At 46.8% G+C, this 27,865-nt stretch overlaps 1 protein-coding gene across 1 annotated transcript; it reads right to left on the reverse strand.

The window, feature by feature from the left end:
• Positions 1 to 19,242: 19,242 nt before the first annotated feature.
• Positions 19,243 to 26,593, reverse strand: LOC147120633 (tubulin alpha chain-like). The gene is made up of 4 exons (XM_085986786.1): positions 26,494 to 26,593; positions 22,720 to 22,942; positions 21,264 to 21,412; positions 19,243 to 20,300 (listed from the first exon to the last, which is right to left on the reverse strand). Exons 1-4 carry the CDS (start codon positions 26,494 to 26,496, stop codon positions 19,329 to 19,331), a joined length of 1,347 nt encoding a protein of 448 aa, XP_085842912.1. The 5' UTR covers positions 26,497 to 26,593; the 3' UTR covers positions 19,243 to 19,328.
• Between the last annotated feature and the right edge of the window lie 1,272 nt (positions 26,594 to 27,865).

The following is a 27,865-nucleotide window of genomic DNA, read 5'->3' on the forward strand; positions in this document are numbered from 1 at the left end:
GTGAGGGTAGTGGAGCAAAGGCGGGTAAATGGAATTGGGGTACAGATCGGCCGTGATCTGATTGATTGGCGGAACGGGCTCGAGGGGCTGAATGGCCTCCTTCTGTTCCGATGCTCCTCTGTTGCTATGTAAGTAGCTGAAGCAAAAAATCACTGCCTAACTCATTTCCTAATCCCCCCACCTCCCCCCTTCCCTGGATGAATGCAAGGAGCCTCTCTGACTAACTTCAACAGGAAGTGCTATGATCTCACTCGCAGTTCCCGACAATTCACAGCTGGGTTTCAGCTGAAGTGTGCTGCAACTCTCCAGTTTTATCTTTTCTCTCTGCCGATTTCTGTGCGGCATTTTTTTTTTTAAATGCAAAAAAAAGAGAGGAAACAGACTTTCTTTGTTACGAAGCAGTCCTTAGCTGTCTCTCAAACACCACCATTATGACACGGGCGGGATTAACTCTGTAGCAACTAGTGCCTGCTTGAGATTGGGCCTCAGGTGACAGACTGTTAGCGTGCTGGCTCTTTCAAGAGGGCCTGGGCTAATCAGGTGGGACAGTCGAGAAGCAGAGGGCAATGGACATATCTAGCGGGGATAAATTAAGGTGCTCGTTGGCTCCCGGTCCACCAACTCCTCGACTTTAAAATTCTCATTCTTGTGATCACATCCCTCCATGGCCTCGCCCCTCCCTACCTCTCTAACCTCCTCCAGCCCCTGCAACCCTCCGCGATCTCTACGTTCCTCCAATTCCGGCTTCTTGTACATTGCCCACTTCCATCACTCCACCATGGGGTTGGCAGGCCGGGGGGGGGGGTCCCAATAGGGCTAGGATTAGCACCGAGGGACCAAAAAACCATACAGCAATTTAAAACGTACAACAAATTAAATATAAATATTAAAAGCTGCAATAAGGTTTTACATAGATTTACACAGAATGTACAGCACCGAAACAGGCCATTCGGCCCAACAGGTCCATGCCAGCGTTTATGCTCCACCTGAATCTCCTCCCACCCTTCTTCATCTAACCCAGGGGTGGGCAATTATTTGGGCTGGAGGGCCGCACACCAATGTTCCCCCTAAGGTTGACACAGTCACTGTTGTAATGTAGGAAACACTGCAACCAATTTATGTCTCAGCAAGCTCCCACAAACAGCAATGTGATCATGACCAGATAATTTGTTTTGGTGATGTTGGTTGAGGAATAAATATTGGCCCCAGGACACCGGGGAGAACTCCCCCTGCTCTTCTTCGAAATAGTGGCCGTGGGATCTTTTATGTCCACCCGAGAGAGCAGACGGGGCCTCGGTTTAACGTCTCATCCGAAGGACGGCACCTCCGACAGTGCAGCACTCCCTCAGTACTACACTGGGAGTGCCAGCCTAGGTTTTTGTGCTCAAGTATCTGGAGTGGGACTTGAACCCACAACCTTCTGCCGCAGAAGTGAGGGTGCTGTCCATTGAGCCATGGCCGACACCATATTAGGCACTGCAAATCAAATAAGATTTTGTTTTATCCCTTACAGCAATAGATTGTTTGCTGCTATTGGGAGAAAGAACTTCTAAAATATATACAGATATACATACATACGCTTAAATATATGCACATGCAGCACCCCACCGGAGTGTCAGCCTGGATTTTTACGCTCAAGTCCTGAAGTGGGGCTTGAACCCACAACTTTCTGACCCAGAGGTGAAGGTACTACCCACTGAGCCACTGGCTGACAAAGAGAAAGAGAAATAAAGAGAGGGAAAGCTAGAATGGATCAAGAGAGAGACAGAAAAGAAAGGTAAGAAAAAATGTACACGTTTAAACTTTGATAATTTTAAGGTCTCCTAAAACAATTCACAACCTGATGGAATTAGACTTCACACTTATAATTGTTCACTTTCTGGGCCAGAGAGGTTAATTGCAGTCAATAACAATGATCACATCATTAAAAGGGTACTTAATCTGTTAATTATTAGGCTTAACCTTCTGTGGCGAGTTTAATGGACAATTAAGGCGCAAACGCAGCAACTTCATGAAACTCACTGGGAGGTTGAGGCCGTTTTTGGGAACAAAGGGAATGAAGGGATATGGGGATCGGGCGGGAAAGTGGAGTTCAGGTCAAAGATCAGCCGTGATCTTATTGAATGGCGGAGCAGGCTCGAGGGGCCGTGTGGCGGAGCAGGCTCGAGGGGCCGTGTGGCGGAGCAGGCTCGAGGGGCCGTGTGGCGGAGCAGGCTCGAGGGGCCGTGTGGCGGAGCAGGCTCGAGGGGCCGTGTGGCGGAGCAGGCTCGAGGGGCCGTGTGGCGGAGCAGGCTCGAGGGGCCGTGTGGCGGAGCAGGCTCGAGGGGCCGTGTGGCGGAGCAGGCTCGAGGGGCCGAATGGCCGACTCCAGCTCCTATTAAGTTCTTACATGTTCGCGAGACTAAAGGCGGAGCAGCGCAAATTGCCCAGCAACTTGTGGCGATTCGCAATTCACGGGGTATCTCTCCCGCGCCACAATTTGCCGGTTGATTTGCACATTAATATCGGCATGCGTCGTTCAGACCCCGTTACTTTGCTCAGCAGAATCTGAGCCGTTGTTTACTTTGGCAATATCCAGAGCAGTTAGCCACCAGGTGTCAGATTCCCAACTGCTGTTCTGTGAACTATATGGAAAGACTGAGCTGTGGGGTGTTCAGGTCACATAGTTTCAGTGGATTTAAGGCTCGGATTTCTGTTTGGCGGGGCGTGGGGGGGGAGAAAAGGAAGAAAATCATTTAACAGGTTTTTAACTAAATCCCAATGTTGACATCTCAGGTTTTCTCTATCTACTTTACCCACCAGTAGCAAGCACCCCTAAGTGCAGTAAGAATGGCCTCTGAAGGGAAGATGATCAGATCTGACCAAATGCTGGTGGTTTGGAGGTGACTGATGTCAACCCAGTCAAGTTAGCTTGGCCTTGAAAGGAGGGCACCATGGGGTAGAAATTGGCACGCATTGCTATTGGCATGCAAAATGGGTGTAAAGGACACTGATTTAACAGGAGGGATAACAACAGAAAATGCTGGAAACACTCAGCAGGCCAGGCAGCATCCGTGGAGAGAGAAACAGAGTTAACGTTTCAGGTCTGTGACCCTTCATCTTCTGGTCCCAGACCTCAAACGTTAACTCTGTTTCTCTCTCCACGGATGCTGCCTGGCCTGCTGAGTATTTCCAGCATTTTCTGTTGTTATTTCAGATTTCCAGCATCCGGAGTATTTTGCTATTGTAACAGGAGGGATAGATGAGTGAGAAAGTGACGGAGGGAGCAGGGAGTATGTCTCATGGAAGTGATGAGCTTAGGGAGGGTGGGGGGCAAGGAGGAAATGCAGAGCGATGGGGAGGGAATCGGAGGTAGAGTGGGGGGAGAGACAGGTGAAGAGTGAGGAGAGAGGTAGTGGAGGTAGCAGCAGATACAGCTGCACAGATAGCCTCAGTCTTGGAGACAAAGTAATCCAAAGTAAGGCCTTTGCATCTGATATTGGAGATGGGAACAGAGGAGGCAGTGGAAAGGGACTTAGAGAAAAGGAAGCCTTGGATTGTCTTAGCCTCGAACTAGACTAGAGGTTAGAGTAGGGGCTACATGGAGCAAACTCCCAACATGTGCCTGCGCCCATTCTGAGTGGCGTTGGTTCCTCTGCCAAATTCGTTGGGCCCCATTTTTGTAGGCCTCCTGGGTGGACGAGTGAAACGTGCGTTAGGCCTCTAGATTAGGGGCCCAACACCTCTTTAATGGACCCCTTTGACAAATCAGGAACCTCATGAGCAAGGGGGGGGTGGGGTTGGGGGCAGTTGTCGAGCTTGCCTCTGCTCAGGATTCTTCAGAAGCCCCTGTGGCCATCAACCAAAAGGTAAGTATTTAAAATTTAATTCCAAGTTCCACAGGAGTTGCGATTGCCCCCTCTCTTTCTCTTTCCCACCCCCACCCCACCAGTTCAACTCCCTCCCGGGATTTATGCAGATGGTTATAGAAGGAAAAAGAGGGTGGTTAAGAGCAATGTAGGCCCCCTAAAAACTGTCAGTGATGATATTATAAATGAAAACAAGGAATTGGTGGACCTGTTAAATAATTGCCTCAGTATTTACAGTAGAAGAGGTTAGCATGCCGGACATCCCAAGGAAATTAATATTGAATCGGGGACGGGGACTCACCAAAATTAACGCAAGTAAAATAACAGTAATGAAGAAAATAATGGCACTAAAGAGTGACAAATCCCCAGGACCAGATGGTTTCCATCTCAGGGTTTTAAAGGAAGTAGGTGAGAACATTGCAGATGCCCAAACTATGATCTTCCAAAGTTATCTTGATTCATGAACCATTGCTTTAGATTGAAGAATTGCACATATCACTCTGCTATTTAAGAAAGGCGAAAGGGGAAACATCTGTTGTTGGGAAATTACTAGAGTCTGTAATGAAGGATGGAGTGGCTGAAAATCTTGAACATTTTCAGCTGATCAGAGAGAGAGAGCCAGCGTGGATTTGTAAAGGGTAGGTCAAGCCTGATGAACCGGACTGAATTTTTTGAAGAGGTTGTTAAAGTAGTGGACAGGGGAATGTCTATGGATGTTATTTATACGGACTTCCAGAAGGCATTTGATAAAGTCCCTCATAAGAGACTGTTAGCTAAAGTTGAAGCTCATGGAATTGATGGCAAATTATTGACCTGGTTAGGAGATTGGCTGAGCGGCAGGAGACCGAGAGTAGGGATAATGGGCAGGTACTCTAATTGGCAGGATGTAACTAGTGGCGTCCCACAGAGCTCTGTATTGGGGCCTTAACTATTCATTGTATTTATTAATGATTTAGATGACGGGATAGAGAGCCACATATCCAGGTTGCCAATGACACAAAGATAGGTGGCATTGTAAGCAGTATAGATGGAAGCATAAAATTACAAAGAGATATTAATAGATTAAGTGAATGGGCAAAACTGACAAATGGATGTCAATATAGGCAGGTGTGAGGTCATCCACTATGGACCTAAAAAGGGTAGATCAGAGTACTTTCTAAATGGTGAAAAGCTTGAAATAGTGGAGGTCCAGAGACTTAGGGGTTCATGTACATAGATCATTAAAATGTCATGGACAGGTACAAAAAGGCTAATGGACAGTTGACCTTTACAGCTAGAGGACTAGAATACAAGGGATTGGAAGTTATGCTGCAGCTATACAAAACCCTGGTTAGACCACACCTGGAGTACTGTGAGCAGTTCTGGGCACCACACCTTCGCAAGTATATTTTGGTCTTGGAGGGAGTGCAGTGTAGATTTACCAGAATGATACCCGGACTTCAAGGGTTAAATTACATAAACTAGTGTTGTATTCCCTGGAATTTATAAGAGTAAGGGGTGATTTGATCGAAATTTAAGATATTAAAGGGGAATTGATAGGATAGATACAAACTATTTCTGCTGGTTGGGGAATCTAGGACTAGGGTACATAGCCTAACCAGGCCTTTCAGGAGTGAAGTTAGGAAACACTTCTATACACAAAGGGTGGTAGAAGATTGGAACACTCTTCTGCAAATAGAAGTTGATGCTGGGTCAATTGTTAATTTTACATCGGAGATTGATAGATTTCTGTTAACAAAATGTATTAAGGGATATGGGGCAAAGGTGGGTTTATGCAGTTAGATCACAGATCAGCCATGGTTTCATTGAATGGTGGAACAGGCTCAAGGGGCTAAATGGCCTGCAGCCTCTGTTCCTATGTTTGTTTTTTTATTCGTTCATGGGATGTGGGCGTTGCTGGCAAGGCCAGCACTTATTGCTTACCCCTAGTTGCCCTTGAGAAGGTGGTGGTGGTGAGCCGCCTTCTTGAACCGCTGCAGTCCGTGTGGTGAAGGTGCGGTGAGGAAGGGAGTTCCAGGATTTTGACCCAGCGACAATGAAGGATCGGTGATATATTGCCAAGTCAGGATGGTGTGTAACTTGGAGGGAGGCTTGCAGATGATGGTGTTCCCATGTGCCTGCTGCCCTTGTCCTTCTAGGTGGAAGAGGTCGCAGGTTTGGGAGGTGCTGCGAAGAAGCCTTGGCATGTTGCTGCAGTGCATCTTGTAGATGGTACACACAGCAGCCATGGTACAGCGGTGGTGGAGGAAGTGAATGTTTAAGGTGGTAGATGGGGTGCCAATCAAGCAGGCTGCTTTGTCCTGGATGGTGTCGAGCTTCTTGAGTGTTGTTGGAGCTGCACTCATCCAGGCAAGTGGAGAGTATTCCATCACACTCCTGACTTGTAGATGGTGGAAAGGCTTTGGGGAGTCAGGAGGTGAGATACTCGCTGCAGAATACCCAGCCTCTGACCTGCTCTTATAGCCACATTATTTATGTGGCTGGTCCAGTTAAGTTTCTGGTCAATGGTGATCTCCAGGATGTTGATTAGACTCTTGCTTGGAGATAGCCATTGTCTGGCACAAATGTTACTTGCCACTTATCAGCCCAAGCCTGAATGTCATCCAGGTTTTGCTGCATTCAGCATGGACTGCTTCATTATCTGAGGAGTTGCGAGTGGCACGGAACACTGTACAATCATCAGCGAACATCCCCACTTCTGACCTTATGATGGAGGGAAGGTCATTGATGAAGCAGCTGAAGATGGTTGGGCCTAGGACACATAGAAAATTAGGAGCAGGAGTAGGTCATTCGGCCCTTCGAGCCTGCTCCACCATTCAATATGATTATGGCTGATCCTCTATCTCAATACCATATTCCCGCTCTCTCCCCATACCCCTTGACGCCTTTTGTGTCTTGAAATCTATCTATCTCCTCCTTAAATATATTCAGCCTTCTGTGGTAGAGAATTACACAGGTTCACCACCCTCTGAGAAGAAATATCTCTTCATCTCAGTCCTAAATGTCCTACCCCATATCCTGAGACTGTGACCACTCGTTCTAGACCCCCCCGGCCCCCCCCAGCCAGGGGAAACATCCTCCCTGCATCCAGTCTGTCTAACCCTGTCAGAATTTTATACGTTTCAATGAGATCCCCTCTCATTCTTCTAAACTCTAGTGAATACAGGCCTAGTCGACCCAATCTCTCCTCATACGACAGTCCTGCCATCCCAGGAATCAGTCTGGTGAACCTTCGCTGCACTCCCTCAACGGCAAGTATATCCTTCCTTAGGTAAGGAGACCAAAACTGCACACAGTATGCCAGGTGTGGTCTCACCAAGGCCCTGTATAACAGTAGTAAGACATCCTCCTGTACTCAAATCCTCTTGCAATGAAGGCCAACGTACCATTTGCCTTCCTAACTGCTTGCTGCACTTGCATGTTTGCTTTCAGTGACTGGTGTACAAGGACACCTAGGTCCCTCTGTACGTCAACATTTCCCAATCTATCACCATTTAAATAATACTCTGCCTTTCTGTTTTTCCTACCGAAGTGGATAACTTCACATTTATCCACATTATACTGCATCTGTCATGTATTTGCCCACTCGCTCAACTTGTCTAAATCACCTTGAGGCCTCTTTGCACCCTCCTCACAACTCACAATCCCACCTAGATTCGTGTCGTCAACAAACTTGGAAATATTACATTTGGTTCCCTCATCCCACGCTTGCGTCTGCGCTCACTCGGAGGTCGAACTCCAAACCATTGTCAACACCTTCACCGAAGCGTACGAGAGCATGGGCCTTACACTAAACATCCGTAAGACAAAGGTCCTCCACCAACCTGCCCCCGCCACACAGTACTGCCCCCCGATTATCAAAATCCACGACAAGGCCTTGGACAACGTGGACCACTTTCCATACCTTGGGAGCCTACTGTCAACAAGGGCAGACATCAATGAAGTCCAACACCGCCTTCAGTGTGCCAGTGCAACCTTTGGTCGCCTGAGGAAGAGTGTTTGAAGACCAGGACCTCAAACCCGGCACTAAGCTCATGGTCTACAGAGCAGCAGTGATACCCACCCTGCTGTATGCCTCAGAGACATGGACCATGTACAGCAGGCACCTCAAAGCACTGGAGCGGTACCACCAACGCTGCCTCCGCAAGATCCTGCAAATCCATTGGCAGGATAGGCGCACCAACGTCAGTGTTCTTGCTCAGGCCAACATCCCCAGCATTGAAGCTTTGACCACGCTCGATCAGCTCCGATGGACGGGTCACATTGTCCGCATGCTCGATACGAGACTCCCAAAACAAGCGCTCTACTCGGAGCTCCGGCACGGCAAGAGAGCCCCAGGTGGGCAGAGGAAACGCTTCAAGGACACCCTCAATGCCTCCTTGAAAAAGTCCAACATCCCCACCGACACCTAGGAATCCCTGGCCCAAGACCGCACAAAGTGGAGGAGAAGCATCCGGGAAGGTGCCGAACACCTCGAGTCTCTTCGCGGGAGCAAGTGGAAGCCAAGCGCAGGCAGCGGAAGGAGCGCACGTCAACCCAAGCACCCCACACACCTGCCCTTTCAACCACCGTCTGCCCCACCTGTGACAGAGACTGTAGGTCCCGCATTGGACTCATCAGTCACCTGAGAACTCATTTTTTAATGTAGAAGCAAGTGATCCTCGGTTCCGCCTAAGAGAGAGGGATTACATTTGGTTCCCTCATCCAAATCATTGATATATATTGTGAATAGCTGGGGCCCAAGCACGGATCCCTGCGGTACCCCACTAGTCACCGCCTGCCACCCCAAAACCGACAGAATTGTTTCCTGTTGGTTAACCAATTTTCAATCCATGCCAGTATATTACCCCCCAATCCCATGTGCTTTAATTTTGCACACTTACCTCTTATGTGGGACTATATCAAAGGCCTTCTGAAAATCCAAATACACCACTTCCACTGGTTCTCCCTTATCTATTCCACCAGTTACATCCTCAAAACACACCAGTAGGCTTGTCAAACACGATTTCCCTTTCATAAATCCATGCTGACTTTGTCTAATCCCGTTGATATTTTCTAAGTGTCCTGCCCTGAGGAACTCCTGCAGCAATGTCTTGGGGCTGTGCTGATTGACAAACAACTACAACTACCTTCCTTTGTGCTGGGTTTGACTCCATCCAGTGGAGAGCTCCCCCCCAAATTCCCATTGACTTCAGTTTTACTAGGGATCCTTGATGCCACAGTCGGTCAAATGCTGCCTTGATGTCAAGGGCAGTCATTCTCACCTCACCTCTGGAATTCAGCTCTTTTGTCCATGTTTGGACCAAAGCTGTAATGAGGTCGGGAGCCGAGTGGTCTTGGCGGAACCCAAACTGAGCATTGGTGAGCAGGTTATTGGTGAGTAAGTGGCGCTTGATAGCACTGTGGACGACACCTTCCATCACTTTGCTGATGGTTGAGGAGGAGATTGATGGGGCGGTAATTGGATGGATTGGATTTGTCCTGCTTTTTGTGGACAGGACATACCTGGCCAGCTTTCCACATTGTCAGATAGATGCCAGCGTTGTAGCTGTACTGGAACAGCTTGGCTAGAGGCCCGGCTAGTTCTGGAGCACAAGTCTTCAGCACGACAACCGGGATGTTGTTGGGGCCCACAGCCTTTGTTGTATCCAGTGTGCTCAGCTATTTCTTGATATCACGTGGAGTGAATCAAATTGGCTGAAGACTGGCTCCTGTGATGGTGGGGACCTCCAAATCGTTAATATAGATTGTAAAGAGTTGGGGACCCAGCACTGACCCTTGCGGAACACCACTAGTTACCGATTGCCAGTCTGAGAATGAACCATTTATCCCAACTCTCTGCTTTCTGTTAGAGAGCCAATTCTCCACCCACGCCAGAATATTACCCCCAATCCCATGATTTTTTTTATCTTGAGCAATAATCTTGTGTGGCACCTTGTCAAATGCCTTTTGGAAGTCTAAATACACTACGTCCACTGGTTCTCCTTTATCCACCCTGTATGTTACTTCCTCAAAGAACTCAAGCAAATTTGTCAAACATGACTTCCCCTTCATGAAACCGTGCTGAGTTTGTCCTATTAAATTATGTTTATCCAAATGCCCCGTTACTGTCTCCTTAATAATGGACTCCAACATTTTACCAACCACAGATGTTAGGCTAACAGGTCTATAGTTTCCAGCCTTCTGCCTACTACCCTTTTTAAATAAGGGTGTTACATTAGCAGTTTTCCAATCTGCTGGGACCTTTGCTGAGTCCAGGGAGTTTTGGAAAATTACCAATGCATCCACAATCCCTACCGCCACTTCCCTCAAGACCCTAGGATGTAAGCCATCAGGCCCAGGGGATTTATCTGGCTTAAGTCCCATTATTTTACCAAGTACCACTTCCTTAGTGATTTTAATTGTATTTAGCTCCTCTCCCCCTAGAGCCGCCTGTTTGTCCAGTGTTGGGATATTCTTAGTGTCCTCTACTGTAAAGACTGATACAAAATATTTGTTCAGCGTTTTTGCCATCTCCATGTTTCCCACCATTAATTTCCCAGTCTCATCCTCTAAGGGACCAACATTTACTTTAGCCACCCTTTTTCTTTTTATATAACTATAGAAACTTTTGCTATCCGTTTTTATATTTTTTGCTAATTTACTTTCATAATCTATCTTCCCTTTCTGAACCAATCTTTTAGTTATTTTTTACTGTCTTTTAAAGGCTTCCCAATCTTCTATCCTCCCACTAGATTTGGCTACCTTATATGCCCTTGTTTTTAAGTCGGATACTATCCTTAATTACTTTACTTAGCCACAGATGGCTATCTTTTCTTTTACACCCTTTTTTCCCTCAGTGGAATATATATTTTTTGGAAGTTGTAAAATAACTCCTTAAATGTACACCACTGATCATGTACCGTCTTACCCTTTAATCTATTTTCCCAGTCCACTCTAATCAATTCCACTCTCATACCTTCATAGTCTCCTTTATTCAAGCTCAGCACGCTTGTTTGAGATCCAACCTTCTCACCCTCTAATTGAATATGGAACTCAACCATGTTATGGTCACTCATTCCAAGGGGATCCTTTACTAGGACATTTTTAATTAATCCTGTCTCATTACACAGGACCAAATCTAAGGTTGCTTGCCCCCTGGTCGGTTCAGTTACATACTGCTCAAGAAACCCATCCCTAATACACTCAATGAACTCATCCTCAAGGCTGCTCTGCCAAATTTGATTTGTCCAGTTAATATGATAGTTAAAATCCCCCATAATTATAGCGGTTTCCTTATTACAAGCCTCAACTATTTCTTGATTAATACTCCGTCCAACAGAGTTGCAACTGTTCGGAGGCCTATAGACTACGCCCACTAGTGTTTTTTTCCCCTTATTATTCCTTATCTCTACCCAAACTGTTTCACTATCCTGCTCCTTTGACCCAATATCATTTCTTTGTATTATAGTGATTCCTTCCTTTATTAACATAGCCACCCCACCTCCCCTCCCTTCCTGCCTGTCCTTCCTGATTTTTAAATAACCTGGTATGTTTAATTCCCAGTCATGGTCACCCTGCAGCCATGTTTCTGTAATGGCCACAAGATCATACCCATATGTAGTTATTTGTGCCGTTAACTCATTCATTGTGTTACGAATGCTACGTGCATTCAGATAAAGAACTTTCAAGAATGTTTTGTGACACTTAGTTCCTGTTTTTTCCCCCTTTTACTACTTTACCTTTTACTCCATACCTTCTGTCCCTTGCTGACACGTTCTGTTTTTAATTTCCCCACTGCTACCTAAGTCTATGACCTTCTCTGTTGTCATTTCTGTTATTTGCTCTCTCGAAACCTCCCCCCCCCCCACTAATTAGCTTAAAGCCCTCTCTACAGCCCTAGTTATATGATTTGCCAGGACTCTAGTCCCAGCACTGGCCAAGTGGAGTCCGTCCCAACGGAACAGCTCCCTGCTGTCCCAGTACTGGTGCCAGTGTCCCAAGAAGCAAAACCCATTTCTCCCACACCAGTCTTTGAGCCACACATTTAACTCTCTAATTTAATTTATCCTAGCCAAATTCGCTCATGGCTCAGGAAATAACCCAGAGATTATTACCCTTGAGATTCTGTTTTTTTAATTTGACCCCTAGCTGCTCACTCCTTTAACAGTACCTTCTTCCTTGTCCTATCTACGTCGTTTGTACCAACATGGACCACGACAACTGGATTCTCCCCCTCCCACTGCAAGTTTCTTTCCAGCCCAGAAGAGATGTCCTTAACCCTGGTACCAGGCAGGCAACACAGCCTTCGGGACTCCCGCTCTTGACTGCAGAGAACCCTATCTATCCCCCTAATGATACTATCCCCTACCACTACAACATTTCTTTTTACTCCCTCCACTTGAATGGCCCCCTGTACCACGGTGCGGTGGCCAGGTTGCTCATCCTCCGTGCAGTCCCCGCTCCTGCCCTTGCGGAGTAAGAACCTCAATCCTGCTTGACAAGAGCAAGGGCTGCGGCTCCTTCAACACTACATCCTGGATCCCTGTACCTTCCTCACTCATAGTCACACCGTCCTGTCCCTGACCACGGACTACATCTGCAGTAATTAATTTCATAGGTGTGACCACCTCCTGAAACAGAGTGTCCAGGAACTTCTCCCCCTCCCTGATGTGTTGCAGTGTCTGAAGCTCAGTCTCAAGCTCTTTAACATGGAGCTTGAGTTCCTCCAGCAGCAAACACTTAATCGCAAGTGTAATCACCGTGAGCCTCAATGGGGTCCACCAACTCCCACATTTCGCAACAGTGACACATCACCTGTTCACCCATATCTGTGTAATTAATTAAATTTCTTATTAGTTATAAAGACCCTCTGCCCAGATATAGATGATAATATTACACCACTATTTAATAGGACTTAACCAACTTAAAGGTATAGAAGAGAAGGAAGTGAACCGAACCTCCCTCGTGGAAGCGGTCTGGGGGACCTGTCCGGTTGAATTGTCTCACTGCTCCACGTCCTCACTGCAGGAGTTCCTCAGGGCAGTGTCCTAGGCCCAACCATCTTCAGCTGTTTCATCAATGACCTTCCCTCCATCATAAGGTCAGAAGTGGGGATGTTCGCTGATGATTGCACACGGTTCAGCATCATTCGAGACTCGTCAGATACTGACGCAGTCAGTGTCCATATGCAGCAAGACCTGGACAACATTCAGACTTGGGCTGACAAGTGGCAAGTAACATTTGCACCACACAAGTGCCAGGCAATGACCATCTCCAACAAGCGAGACTCTAACCATCTCCCCTTGACATTCAATGGCATTACCATCGCTGAATCCCCCACTATCAACATCCTGGGGGTTACCATTGATCAGAAACTGAACTGGACCAGCCATATAAATACTGTGGCTACAAGAGCAGGCCAGAGGCTGGGAATTCTGTGGCGAGTGTTTCACCTCCTGACTCCCCAAAGCCTTTCCACCATCTACAAAGCACAAGTCAGGAGTGTGATGGAATACTCTCCACCTGCCTGGATGAGTGCAGCTCCAACACTCGAAGCGCGACACCATTCAGGATAAAGCAGCCTGCTTGATTGGCACTCCCTCCACCACCAGCGCACTGTGGCTGCAGTGTGTACCATCTACAAGATGCACTGCAGCAACTCGCCAAAGCTCCTTCAACAGCACCTTCCAAACCTGCGACCTCTACCACTTAGAAGGACAAGAGCAGCAGACGCATGGGAACATCACCACCTACAAGTTCCCCTCCAAGCCACACACCAGCCTGACTTGGACCTGTATCGCCATTCCTTCACTGTGCCAAAATCCTGGAACTCCCTTCCTAACAGCATTGTGGGTGTACCTACACCATATGGACTGCAGCGGTTCAAGGCGGCTCACCACCATCTTCTCAAGGGCAATTAGGGATGGGCACTAAATGCAGGCCTAGCCAGTGACGCCCACATCCCATCAATGAATTAAAAAAAAATTCAGTGACTTGGCCTCCACAGCCTTCGGTGGTAGAGAATTCCACAGGTTCACCACCCTTGGAGTGAAGAAATTTCTCCTCATCAGTCCTAAATGTCCTACCCCATATCCTAAGTCTGTGACCCTTCGTTCTAGAGCCCCCTGCCAGGGGAAACATCCTCCCTGCATCCAGTCTTCTAAACCCGAGTGAATACAGGCCTAGTCGACCCAATCTCTCCTCGTAAGACAGTTCTGCCATCCCAGGAACCACTCTGGTGAACCTTTGCTGCACTCCCTCTATGGTAAGTATATCCTTCCTTAGGTAAGGAGACCAAAACTATACACAGTACTCCAGGTGTGGTCTCACCAAGGCCCTGTATAACTGTAGCAAGACATCCTTGCTCCTGTACTCAAATCCTCTTGCAATGAAAGCCAACATACCATTTGCCTTCCTAACTGCATCTGCATGTTTGCTTTCAGTGACTGGTGTACAAGGACACTCCAGTCCCTTTGTACACCAACATTTCCCAATCTGTCAGTGAAAGGTTAATCTCCGGGATACTGCTGCAAGCAACCCAGGAGAAAAATCAGTGGGCCATTAAAAAAAAAATCCCCCCTCCCCTCATTTTCTTTGAACACTGGATTATTTAAAAATTTAAGATGTGGCAAAAAGGCTGTTTGACAGTCAAGATTGACTAATGGACAGAAAATAGAGTAGGAACAAACAGGCCATTTTCAGGGTGACGGTGTATTAGTGGAGTGCCACAAGGATCAGTATTCGGGCCTCAGCTATTAACAAATCTACATCACTGACTTAGATGATGGGACTGAGTGCAATATATCCAAGTTTGCTGATGATACAAGCTTGCCCGTCAACTTGTACAGACTGCACCCCAAAAAAGGGACACATCCAAAACTTGGTGCTAGTTAGGGTGAGAAACACATGCAAGCCAATATACAGGAAGGGCCTTTCCAAGTAAATATTTGAGCACAGTAGTCAGTGATGGGGATGCTGTAATTGGAGGGGGTTGGGCGGCAGGGGGGGGAAGGGAGGAGAATAGATAGCGATCTCTGCAGCCACAAACGAGGCCCACAGGGAGTGTTGACTACCCGGTGCCCAGGGAAGTGATAGCGAGAGAAAGGTTGAGGAATTTGGACGGGGGGGGGGGGGGGGGGGGGAAGAAATTGTCGTGGCCATGTCAGAACAAAAAATAGTATAGGTAGCAACAGGGAGGAGGTCCTGCTGAGGAAATAATTCCACTACTGGTGACCATAATATTACACTAAGATAATTGAGAAGGACACAAGTATGATAGAGACCAGGGTAATTGTAAGCTTTTTATTTCGACTGGCATTAATTTGACAGCAAGACCAATTCTTGTCACACACACACTATCCTATGGACTCCACTTGATTACAACAGGTAAGGTAATGGGTTATAGATTGAAACAGACTTATACTTACCTTTGAGTCAAACAATGAATGCAGCCTTCTTCCTTGCTTCTTGGTCTGGTCTGTAGAAAGGGGGCTTCCTGCTTTTCTACATGGTCATCAAGAGATGAGAGCTTTTGGTTTCCTTCTATAGTCCACTGTCTAGTATAAATTGCTAAGACCCCAGTGTAATGATCAATAACATGTCATTCTATAGTGGACACTAGGTGGAGCTGTATATAGCTGTATGTATAAGACTACACTACCCAGCTGTAGGATATTAAGACTACATTACCCACAAGGCAGCAGTCAAGATGGAAGCCTCTACAGATACTGTACCTAGTCCACATGGGCTCAATAAAAGTGTCTAGCAAAAGCTAGCTGTGTTCATAATAAGAATGTCTATTTATTAATGAACATAACACCCAGGATTGATCTTAGTTTCATGGCAGTTCTTGATTGGCTTTCCTTACCCATGTGTCTGTCTGCAGCAGCTGGTGCCATTTCTTGATTAAGTTAATTATTTTGTTAACCCCTTTTAATGGCTCTTGAGTTTTGATGGTGAGTTTCGATGGGTTTTCGATGGGGTCTCTGGAGGTTATTGTTATGCAGGTTTCTTTTGTCAAGTCTCACGTCGTTGCCTTGGGCTCTGCTCCCAGGGGAGATCCATACACATTAAATTCATCTTGATTACATACATCAGATATTAATTGTCTCAAGTCCATCACACATCATAATTTTGACAAAACATTTTTATTCTGCGATTAGATTGGAGAAGAGATGATTTGAGGGGCTGAAAATAGAACTTGTGAAAAATAAAACAATATTGGCAAACCATAATGTAGAACAGCAATGGGAAACATTTAAAACTGTTCCATGGAGCCCAGCAAAATATATTCTGCTAAAAACAAACTAAACACTAATGAGACACCATGCATTAAAGACAAGGGAAAAATTGAGGGCAAGGAAAGAGGCATACACTAAGTACATGGACAGCAGGGGAGAACATGACAAAGGGAAAATACAAAGATTAGGAGAGGAGAGAGGTCAAAAAAAATTAGGAAGGCAAAGAGGAACTATGAAATTAAATTAAAGGAACATAATAGTAAAATAATCTACAGGCATAAAAAGTCAAGATGGGGATAGGGCTACTAAGGGATGAACAGGATAAAAATCACAGGCAGAGATAGTAAAATGGTAGGAATTAAATATTTACTTCAGTATTTACTTTCCTTCAGTATTTACCAGGAAGACATGGCATCAGATGAGATTAGAAATGATAACTGCATTTAAATTTAAAAGACATATTAAAATAAACAAAACTAAATCAAACTCAAAGGATAAAACCCCTGGTTTGGATGGATTACATCTGCACATTTTAAAAGAATCTAGGGAAGAGATAGCAGAGGAACTATTACACATTTAGTTAGAACAAGGTTAGTGCCAGAGGACTAGCAGATAGCTAACTTAATTCCTATATTTAAAGAAGGGAGATAGAACATGTTCAAGGAACTATAGACTAGTCAGCTTAACATTGGCGGTAGGAAAAATAGAATCCCTACTAGGAGAAAATGGAACACATCTAGAAACCAAAAATATAATAATGAAGAGTCAACTTGGATTTCAAAAGGGAATGTCTTGCTTGACCAACCTCATTGAATTCTTTGAAGTAATAACAGGGTAGACAGGGGTAATATGCAGTAGATTTCCAAGAGGCCTTCAATAAGGTGCCACATATGAATAAGGTCAGAGCATGCAGAGTTGGAGTCAGGGGACAAGTAGCAGAATGGATAGCTAGCTGGCTTCAAGACAGAAAGCAAAGAGCAAGGATAAAGGGTAACTATTCAGAGTGACAGAAGGTGGAAAGTGGAGTCTCAAGGTCAGTGCTGGGACTTCTGTTGTTCACAAAATTTATTAACAATTTAGACTTTGGAATCAAAATGATTTCTAAATTTTCTAAACTGCAGATGACACTAAATTATGGGGGTGGGGGAGAAAAGAGTCAATACTGAGGAGGACTGCAACAAATGACCAGTCGACATTAATAAACTTGCAGAATGGGCGTTAATTGGCAAATTAATTTCAACATAGGAAAGTGAGGTGTAAAGTGTGAGGTGTAACATTTTGGTAAGAAAAAGGTCACATTACTCAGAAAATAACAATCTAAATGGGGTAGAGGATCAGAGTACAAATACACAAAGTAGTGATGGAGATTAAGGAGGCCATTAAAAAAAGCAAATCAACATAGAAGATAGGAGCAGGAGTAGGCCATTTGGCCCCTTGAGCCTGCTCTGCCATTCAATGAGGTCATGGCTGATCATTCAAACTCAGTACCCTGTCCCTGCCTTCTCCCTATATCCCTTGAGCCTTAAGAAATATATCTAACTCCTTGAATATATTTAGTGAATTGGCCTCAACTGCCTTCTGTGGTAGAGAATGCCACAGGTTCACCACTCTGGGTGAAGAAATTCCTCCTCATCTGTCCTAAATGGCTTACCCCTTATCCTTAGGCTGTGACCCCTGGTTCTGGACTCCCTCGCCATCGGGAACATCCTTCTTGCATCTAGTCTGTCTAGTCCTGTTAGAATTTTATACGTTTTAATGAGACCCCCTCATTCTTCTAAATTCCTGCAAGTATAAGCCCAATCGACCCAATCTCTCCTCATACGTTATTCCTGCCATCCCAGGTATCAGTCTGGTGAATCTTCGCTGCACTCCCTCCATGGCAAGAACATCCTTCCTCAGATAAGGTGACCAAAACTGCACACCATACTCAAGGTGTGGTCTCACCAAGGCCCTGTACAACTGCAGCAAAACATCCTTGTTCCTGTACTCGAATCCTCTCGCTATGAAGGCCAACATATCATTTGCCTTGTTAACCGCCTGCTGCACCTGCATGCTTACCTTCAGCGACTGGTGCACAAGGACACCCAGGTCTCATTGCACTTCCCCTTCTCCCAGTCTATTGCCGTTCAGATAATAATCTGCCTTCCTGTTTTTGCCACCAAAGTGGATAACCTCGCATTTATCCACATTATACAGCATCTGCCATGCATCTGCCCACTCACTCAACCTGTCCAAATCATACTGGACTTTCTCGGCATCCTCCTCACAGCAGCCAGCCAGCTTTGTGTCGTCTGCAAACTTGGAGAGATTACATCTAGTTCCCTCATCTAGATCATTAATGTATATTGTGAATAGCTGGGGTCCTAGCACCGATCCCTGTGGTACCCCACTCGTCACTGCCTGCCACTCAGAAAAAGGCCCGTTTATTCCAACTCTGCTTTGTCTGCCAACCAGTTCTCTATCCAAGTCAGTACCTTGCCCCCAATCCCTTGTGCTTTAACTTTACACGCTAATCTCTTATGCGGGACCTTATCGAAAGCCTTCTGAAAGTCCAAGCACTAGGTTTTATTTCTAGAGGGATAGAATTGAAAAGTAGAGAAGTTATGCTAAACTTGTATCAAAACTTGGTTAGACCACATTTAGAGTACCGAGTACCAGTGTGCCCCGTAATTTTTTTTTGTGTGCACGGCCCCTTAACATTGAAAAGCCGGTCCCGGGCTGCACAGGAACGTGCGGTGTACAATTCTGGCTGATGAGAGAGATAGAGATAGATTTTTAAAAAGGCACTGGAGAGGGTGCAAAATACATTTACAAAGAGGATACCAGAAATGTGAGTTATACCCATCAGGAAAGGGCCTCTTAAGAGAAGGCTGAGGAATGACCCAAGAGGTCTTTTAGTGTTTTCACTTGTGAAGTAGAGCAAAACTAGTCACCAAGAAATCAAACAGGAAATGCAGGAGAAAACATTCTTTACCCAGAGAGTGGCGAGAATGTCAAACTCGCTACCATAGGGAGTGGTTGAGGTGATTGAAGGGGAAGCTAGGTAAGCACATGAGGGAAAAGGAAAGTTATGCTAATAGAGTTAGAGGAGGAAAGACAGGAAGGCACAAGTGGAACCAAATGGCCCATTTCTGTGCTGGTAATTCGATGTAATTGATTGATCAGTCAAAATATTCAGTGTTGAATTGGACCATTTTTAATCATTAAGACTTACATCAAATGAATGGAACACAGATCTGTCCTGCAGTTGGGATGGAGTTCAGAATTCCTCCTCATCCTCATCAGCTACACTATCAGTTCCAACCTCTTCGTAATCTTTCTCCAAGGCGGCCATGTCTTCACGGGCCTCAGAGAACTCCCCTTCCTCCATCCCCTCCCCCACGTACCAGTGCACAAAGGCGCGCTTGGCGTACATCAGATCAAATTTGTGATCAAGGAGAGCCCAGGCCTCGGCGATGGCCGTGGTGTTGCTCAGCATACACACCGCGCGCGGCACCTTGGCCAGGTCCCCACCAGGCACCACAGTGGGTGGCTGGTAGTTGATGCCAACCTTGAAGCCAGTTGGGCACCAGTCCACAAACTGGATGGAACGCTTGGTCTTGATGGACGCAATAGCGTCATTGACATCTTTTGGCACCACGTCACCCCGATACAGCAAACAACAAGCCATGTACTTGCCACGTCGAGGGTCACACTTGACCATCTGGTTGCCCGGCTGAAAGCAAGAGTTGGTGATCTCAGACACAGATAATTGCTCGTGGTAAGCCTTCTCAGCTGAGATCACTGGAGCGTAGGTCACCAGAGGGAAATGGATACGAGGATAAGGCACCAAGTTGGTTTGGAATTCGGCCAAGTCTACATTCAGAGCTCCGTCAAAGCGGAGAGATGCTGTGATGGACGACAAAATTTGGCCAATCAGCCTGTTCAGGTTGACATAGCCGGGATGCTCAGCGCCCAGCTTCTTTTGGCAGAGGTCATAGATGGCTTCGTTGTCCACCATGAAAGCACAGTCTGTATGTTCCAGAGTGGTGTGAGTGGTCAGAATGGAATTGTAGGGTTCGACCACAGCTGTGGAGATCCTTGGAGCTGGGTAGACCGAGAACGCCAGCTTTGACTTCTTGGCATATTCAACAGAGAGACGTTCCATCAACAGGGAGGTGAAACCAGAACCGGTGCCACCACCAAAACTATGAAATACCAGGAAGCCTTGAAGACCTGTGCATTGCTCACTCTGCAAAGACAAAACCATCAATTACTTCCAAACTAGAAATCAACATTCCCATTATCTAGGTTAACCTTCCCTCCTCCCAAGTGTGTGGGTTCCATCCTGGGGGGGTTGCTCTGATCATATCCAAGGAGGCATCATTCATAATGGATCCTTGAATTTAAACAGGATGTCCACAGGGACATGTACCACCACGCCCCCCCCCGCCCCAGTACCATTCACCAGGGGGGTGGTACATGTCCAGCAGAGGCTCTTTAGAGAGAGCGCTCTAGATCCCCAGGCAGTTCCCCCAGCCATTGACTATGGAAGCTAGTTTTAATACCTGGTGGAGATTACAGAATCAATGATACAGCATAAAGGGAGGCCGTTTAGCCCATGGCACCTGTGCCAGAGATTAGTCCACTCAGACTAGGACCTGCCTAATCTGTATTTCTGACTGAAGTGGATACCCATGCAATCTAACCCCAAAACAGCTGTTTGCAAAGCATCATGGCTTACTGAAGTGGAGTGGGGAAAAACCATGGTCCCATCACCACACATTCACATAGCACCTTTAACATAGCAAAACAAACCAAGAGCAATTATCAAACAAAATTTGAACTAAGCCACATAGAGATATTAGGACTGGTGACCAAAAGCTTGGTCAAAAAAGGTAGGTTTTCAGGAGGCTCTAAAAAGGAGAGAGGTGCAAAGAGGTGGAGTGAATTCCAGAGCTTGGGACCTAGGCAGCTGAAGGCACAAATGGTGGAGCGAAGAAAAATAGGGGACATGCAAGAGGTCAGAATTAGAGCAATGTGGAGCTCTGAGGGTTGTAGGGCTGGAGGGGTGAGACCATGGAGGGATTTGAACACAACTAAAAAAAAGACATGCAATTTGTTTGAGGTTATTATGCCTTGCTGAATCATATGTTTTTATAGCATCCATTTATCACTCCTTTCTCAATGCAAGGGTTGAGCACAATACCCATACCAATTTACAGATCCTGTCCAGGACAGTGTCAATCAGCTCCTTGCCGATGGTGTAGTGCCCACGGGCATAGTTGTTGGCAGCGTCTTCCTTCCCGGTGATGAGCTGCTCGGGGTGGAAGAGCTGGCGATAGGTACCACTGCGAACCTCATCTGCAAAAAATATTCCAAGTTACAGACCATACTAGGTATACAATACAGATCCAAAGTCTAGCAGCACTGTTGGATAGACTGTTAAGTAAACATGTCCACACAGGAGTCTAAGTATGGTAGAGTTCTTGGCTCAATCTTAAACAGGTCCATGACTGGTCTTTAATTTCAATGCACCATAGGAACAGGAGTAGGCCAAAAAGCCCCTCCAGCATGACCCATCATTCTATTTGATCATGGCTGATCTGTATCTCAATTCTATTTACCCACCTTTGCTACATACCTCTTAATAGCCTTCCTAACAAAAATTTATCAATCTCAAGTTTTGAATTTTTCAATTGACCCCCCCTTCAACAGGGTTTTTTTTTTTTTGGGGGGGGGGGGGGGGGGGGTTGAAGGGGAGAAAGAGAAAGAGCTCCATATTTCCACTATCCATTGTGTGAAGTGCTTCCTGACATCACCCCTGTATAGCATAGCTCTAATTTTAAGGTTCTGCTCCCATGTTCTGGACTGCCCCACCAGAGAAAATAGTTTCTCACTATCCGATCAAATCCTCAAACATCAATTAGATTACCCCTCAGTCTTCTATACCTAAAGGGAATACAAGCCTAGTCCAGGTAACCAACTCCATCTACTCACCTTGGTTCCATAATCCCTCAATACCCTTACCTCACAAATTTATTAATCTCAGTTTTGAAATTTTCAGTTGACCCTCCAGCCTTTACAGCTTTATTTTGGAGGGGGTGGGGAAGTGTTCCAGATTTCCACTACCCCTTGTGTGAAGAAGTGCTTCTTGACATCACCCTTGAACAGCCTGGCTCTAATTTTAAAGTTATGCCTCTTTGTACTAGTGGAAATAATTTCTCTATCTACAATATCAACTCCTTTTAATCATAAACCCCTGAATTAGACCACCCCTTAATCTTCTAATACAAACCTAGTCTATGCAACCTGTCCTCAATTTAACCCTTTTAGCTCCGATAACACGTTGAACCTAGGCTGCACCCCCTCCAAGGCCAATATATCTGATGTGGGTAGGGCTAGAAAGATTAGTCAATTATGAATTTAGGCAACTCCCTGATATGGTTAGGATCCACCACCATCAACAGTTTGTAGATACATTCTAAAAGCAGAACATTGCCTCCAATAGATATTCCTAGTGTTAGGAACATCAACTGTTCAGGGTGGAGAGATTTCATTCAAGGTGTAAGACTATCCCAACATGCCTTAAATCAAGAGCCCTACTAAATTCCAAGCAGCTTCTGTAAAACATATTAAGATACAATTATAGATTTGAGTGCCTCTATTACCAATCACAGTTGGTTCCAAGTCCACAAAGACTGCCCTGGGCACGTGTTTCCCAGCTTCCGTCTCACAGAAGAAGGTGTTGAAGGAGTCGTCCACCCCTCCAGTGCTGCTGTGGTCAGGTCTATAGCCATCAGGCTGGAGGCCATGCTCCAAACAGTACAGCTCCCAGCAGGCATTGCCCATCTGGACACCAGCCTGGCCAACATGGATGGAGATACATTCACGCTGCAAGAGAAGGGAAGGGAATGATTAGAAGGGTGTTTGAGGAATTAGTGCAGAATGCTTAGAGTCAACCTTATTACATAGAATTTACAGCACAAACAGGCCATTCGGCCCAAATGGTCCATGCTCCACACAAGCTGCCTCCCACCCCCCCCCCACCCTCCATCTCACCCTATCAACATATTCTATTTTTAGGTCTAAATGCCAGCAGCAGCAGAGCACATTGCTGCCCAGGAGGCCAGGGATGGCCAGATCTACCCAACTTCCTGCATTACACCCATATGGCTGCCACGTGCCATGCCAGGTTCTCACCACCCCTCCCCAACACCATAAAGCAGCCCAACAATGACCAAGCCATTCCTTTCACATGGACCGCTATTGTTGGAGGTACCGTTATGTCTGACCATTCACTCCAACTCACTAAACCACTTCAAAGTAGCAGACAAAAGTGGGCATGACCGGAAAGTGGCGAAAATAAATACTTTTATATGTGTCATAACAGTAACCGAACCTTAGCAATAACACTTCTTTAAACACCCATGTGCTTACCTTTTTGTATCTACTTTCGTCATTTTTAATTTACATGTGCTTCTACAAGGTGCAACCCCTGTGGCTTCAGCAGAGGTAGAGGCAACCTGCTCACTTCCGTGCTGCGACAGCACAGACACCTTTGGCAGACATCCTCTGAGTTTTGGAGCCGCTGATGGCCCCACCAAAGTCTGCTGCTCCTGTGACTGTGCAGGGGCAGACTTGGCCATCGCGATCAGAGAAGGCATCTGGGGCTCTGACTGTTGTGGGGTGGGGGGCAGGGGGAGAAGTGTGAGCGCTTTGAGAGGAGCTCCCACTTCCATGTCCCCTCTCACCATCATCCCTCATGGGCCACCTGCACTTCCCTGCTAGCAAGGAGCTGCAAAGCACTTTGCGGCACAGCAGTGGGGCCATGAGGACCCAAGTCTACATTTACACCCCTCCTAAAGAGAAGGTCGATGAGCCTCTGCCATCTGTTGTCCATAGATAGCACATGCACATGCGAGTGGTGCATTAGCTGCCCCATGCAGGTGGCCATCTTTTCCATGGAAGAGCATACTGTCCCCATCACCTGCGACATGTTGGAGATGGACTCCATTCTCTGCACATATCACAACTGCAAAACCCGAGAGCCTCCTGCACCTCCAGGATCACCCTCTTTCTTGGTGGGGCCCGGGGAGACACCAGTAGTCATATCCTGGACATTCTCAAAGAAAGCGAGGTCTAACAATTCACCCAGTCTGTCAGATAAATGACGTCAGGATAGATTCAATGAGGTTATCAAGCTACACAGTTTAGAACTGGCAAGTAACTTGTTAAAACACCCAATTAGATTGTAGGAGGGGTGGAGTCAGACAATGGAGTGTCATCTCTACTCAGTTTAAAAAAATCTTTCTGATGAAGATAAAGAACAGAATCAGCCTAGGCTGGAGGCTAAATAAATATTGCTGGTTAAAAGGAGCTACTTGTGAAAATAAAACCTTGCACCAAAGCTGGAGTATTGTGTACAATTCTGGGCACCACACTTTAGGAAGAATGGCAAGGCCTTGGAGGGGGTGCAGAGGAAGTCTACCAGGATGAAAGCTGAACTTCCTCCATCGCTGCTATGTGGAGAGTTTGGAGAAGCTGGGATGTTTCTCTGTCAAGCAGCAAAGGTGAAGAGGAGACTGATAGGTGTTCAAAATGGAGGGGTTTTGCTGTTTCTCCCTACTTGCTCGGTTACCTCTGGCAAATGGGCCAGTAACCAGAGGGCATAGATTTAAAATAATTGGCAAGAGAACGAGAGCAGAATTAGATTTCCCCACCCCTCCCCTACACAAGATGGTGATTATGATTTGGAATACACTGGCCCAGAAATACAGGTCTCCACAGGTGAGTACGCACGGGGTACTCACCCGTAGGCCCAATGGAAGTGCCGGTTTTCTGCATGCACTGTGCATGCGTGGGAAACTGGCACTTCTGTTCCCCTGAAAGCAGGCGTAAGGCCTGCTTTTTACAAGTAAGTGGTGAATTAATTAAAATTAAAACTTTTTTCCACAGGTTTATTATTTTTAAATAGTTTAAAGAAAAGTAAGTTTATTTTTAGCCCCGTTAGAAAATAAAATTATTTTTCTCAAATTTAAATTATTTAAAAGTTATTTCATGTAATTTATAGTTTATTTTAAAAATGTGATTTAAAAAAAAAATGTATTTGAAGATTTAGTGATGTTATGGGGCCCGTAGTATTTCTAAGTTTTGACAGGTCTTCATGTCAGACTTATGAATGGAGCATTGGCTCCCCATGGCCCACATGATCCCAGGGGACGCATCGATCTAACTGCGCCCCTGGGATACGCAAGCAATGCACGCCGGCAGTTGGAGCAGGCCCCAGATCGGAATTCCACGGGGGCCCACAGCTCAACGGCCGGCACGCAAGGTAAGTGCAGGTCGGGGGCTTGCACCCACGGGAAGCCCCCAACCCGAATTTCTGGACCACTATCTGAAAGGGTGGTAGAATCAGATTCCATAGGAACTTCCAAAAGGCAACTGAACATGCAATTTGGGGGCGCAGGGTTAATTCCCAATGCACAGCAGGGGTTTTGACAGGTGGCAGCCTGGATTCCCAGGGACAGGGGGCAATAGGAGTGGTCAATACAGATACCCAGCCCCAGGGAGAGGGGGGGGGGCAATAGGAGCAGTCAGTGGGGCTACCCAGCCCCAGGGAGAGGGGGGGGCAATAGGAGCAGTCAGTCAGTGGGGCTACCCAGGGACAGGGGGCAATAGGAGTGGTCAGTGGGGAATACCCAGCCCCAGGGACAGGGGGGGGGACAATAGGAGCAGTCAGTGGGGCTACCCAGGGACAGGAGGCAATAGGAGCAGTCAGTGGGGCGGGGGGCAATAGGAACAGTCAGTGGGGCTACCCAGCCCCAGGGAGAAGGGGGGGGGGGACAATAGAAGCAGTCTGGGGCTACCCAGCCCCAGGGAGAGGGGGGGGGGGGGTGCAATAGCAGTCTGGGGCTACCCAGCCCCCAGGGACAGGGGCAAAGACAGCCCTTCATTTTCCCACAATAGGATTCCCTCTTCTCCTCCAGGGGTAATTCTGGGACCATTCCCCATTGGGATCAGTCAGATTTAGAGATTTTCAATTTGCCCCTCTGCTCACCCTCCAAATTTAATCCCAAATCACTGCTTCCCAGACAGACAGGCCGGAATTTTTAACCGTGGGGTCGGGTTGGGTGTGCGCAGGATGTGAACGCTATGTTCTTCAGGGCGACTAACTTAATGACCCTACTTAAAGCAGTCATGTGAGCTTCCTGGCCCACATCCCCATCACTTGGACAGACACACCCTCTGCCTCCACCCCCCCCCAACCAAAAATCATATGATCCTTCCCCTTTAACCAGGGCAGATTGTTTGAGCAGAGATGAGCATCTCCATAAAACATCGGCTCAGATCCACATCTTCAGATCAAAGCAGAACAAAAATTTCTCTTCTAATTTCAACAGATTAAAGGTCTGGGCCACACTGGCTCAGGTTAGCCAACTTACCATTTCAAATCTTTTTTTTTTTCCTCCACTCTCTAAGCTGGTTGACGGAAGAAGTGAGACTGTACAGAAACCAACCACCTCAGACTAAAAACAAAGACAGCAAGGGAAACAACAGTAAACAACTGTCCCGGGACCCTATTTTTATACAGTTCACGATTGGTTAAAAAATTAATGATTGCAATCAAGAAAATTACAAACTGCTGCAACTGCACACCTTCCAAATGAGGGTGTTCCTTCTAAAAAAGGTGCCCCATTTTATTTAAACGTACATGCACTTTTCTCCTCACTTAGTTGACGAATATAATTTGTATCCGACAGAATAAAGTGTTTATTTTATACGCATTCTCAGGATGCGGGTGCCACGGACAAGGTTGGCATTTATTGCCCACCCTAAGTTGCTCTGATGTCGCGGTTTGATACACGTGGTGGCTCGCTAGACCACTTCAGAGGGCTGTTAAGAGTCAACCACTGGAGTCACATTGATAGGCGCTGTGGCTCGGTGGGTAGCACTCTCGCTTCTGACTCATAAAAGTTGTAGGTTCCAAGTCCCACTCCATGACTTGAGCACAAAAATCTAGTGCTGAGGGTGCGCTGCACTGTCGGAGGTGCCGTCTTTTCGATGAGACATTAAACCGAGGCCCCGTCTGCTCTCTCAAGTGGGCGTAAAAGATCCCACGGCACTATTTCGAAGAAGAGCAAGGGAGTTATCCCCGGTGTCCTGGCCAATATTTATCCCTCAATCAGCAGCACTAAAAACAGATTATCTGCGGTGTGCTTCCTGCAAGAAACCCACACCGTTCCGGGAGACGAGGCCATGTGGCTCCTGGAGTGGCAAGGAAGAGTCAGCATGAGTCACCTCTCCAGTAAGTCCAGTGGGGTGGCCATCTTGCTGGCCCCACATTTTCAGCCGGAGATCTTGGGGGTCAAGGAGCACGTGCCGGGCCGCTTGCTCCAGGTCACTGTTCGCCTCGAGGGCGTTCCGCTCCATTTAGTGAACGCGTACGCCCCCCAGACCGGTGCGTAGCAAGCGCGCTTCTTTGAAGAAGTGTCCGCTCTTCTGGGCTCCATCGACGTCAGCGAGCGCATCATCCTCGGGGGGGATTTTAACTGCACCCTCGAGGCGAGGGACCGTTCGGGTCGCCAGCATGACCGGGCGTCGGTGGAGAAGTTGAGGGACCGGGTTGGGTTCTTCGACTTGGCGGACGTCTGGCGAAATCTCCATCCCGACTCCAGCGCCTTCACTCATGTGGGGTCTGGAGGAGGAGGGTCCAGAATCGACCGCCTTTACATTTCCCAGGCGTACGTCTCCTGCGTTCCAGCGGCTTCCATGCGGCCGGTGCCGTGCACGGACCACCACCTTGTGTGGGCGGAG

The sequence above is a fragment of the Somniosus microcephalus genome, chromosome 4, assembly GCF_052327205.1.
Source record: "Somniosus microcephalus isolate GS21.2 chromosome 4, FLI_Smic_1.0, whole genome shotgun sequence".
NCBI classification, from domain to species: Eukaryota; Metazoa; Chordata; class Chondrichthyes; order Squaliformes; family Somniosidae; genus Somniosus; species Somniosus microcephalus.

Bases quoted from the DNA above. Each gene is read 5' to 3' on its own strand.
- LOC147120633 (XM_085986786.1), bottom strand. The intron at 21,413-22,719 runs GTAATAGAGGCA...TATTTTTTGCAG, and splicing joins CTTGGAACCAACTGTGATTG to ATGAGGTTCGCAGTGGTACC. The intron at 20,301-21,263 runs GTATGGGTATTG...TTGTCTTTGCAG, and splicing joins TGGACAGGATCTGTAAATTG to AGTGAGCAATGCACAGGTCT.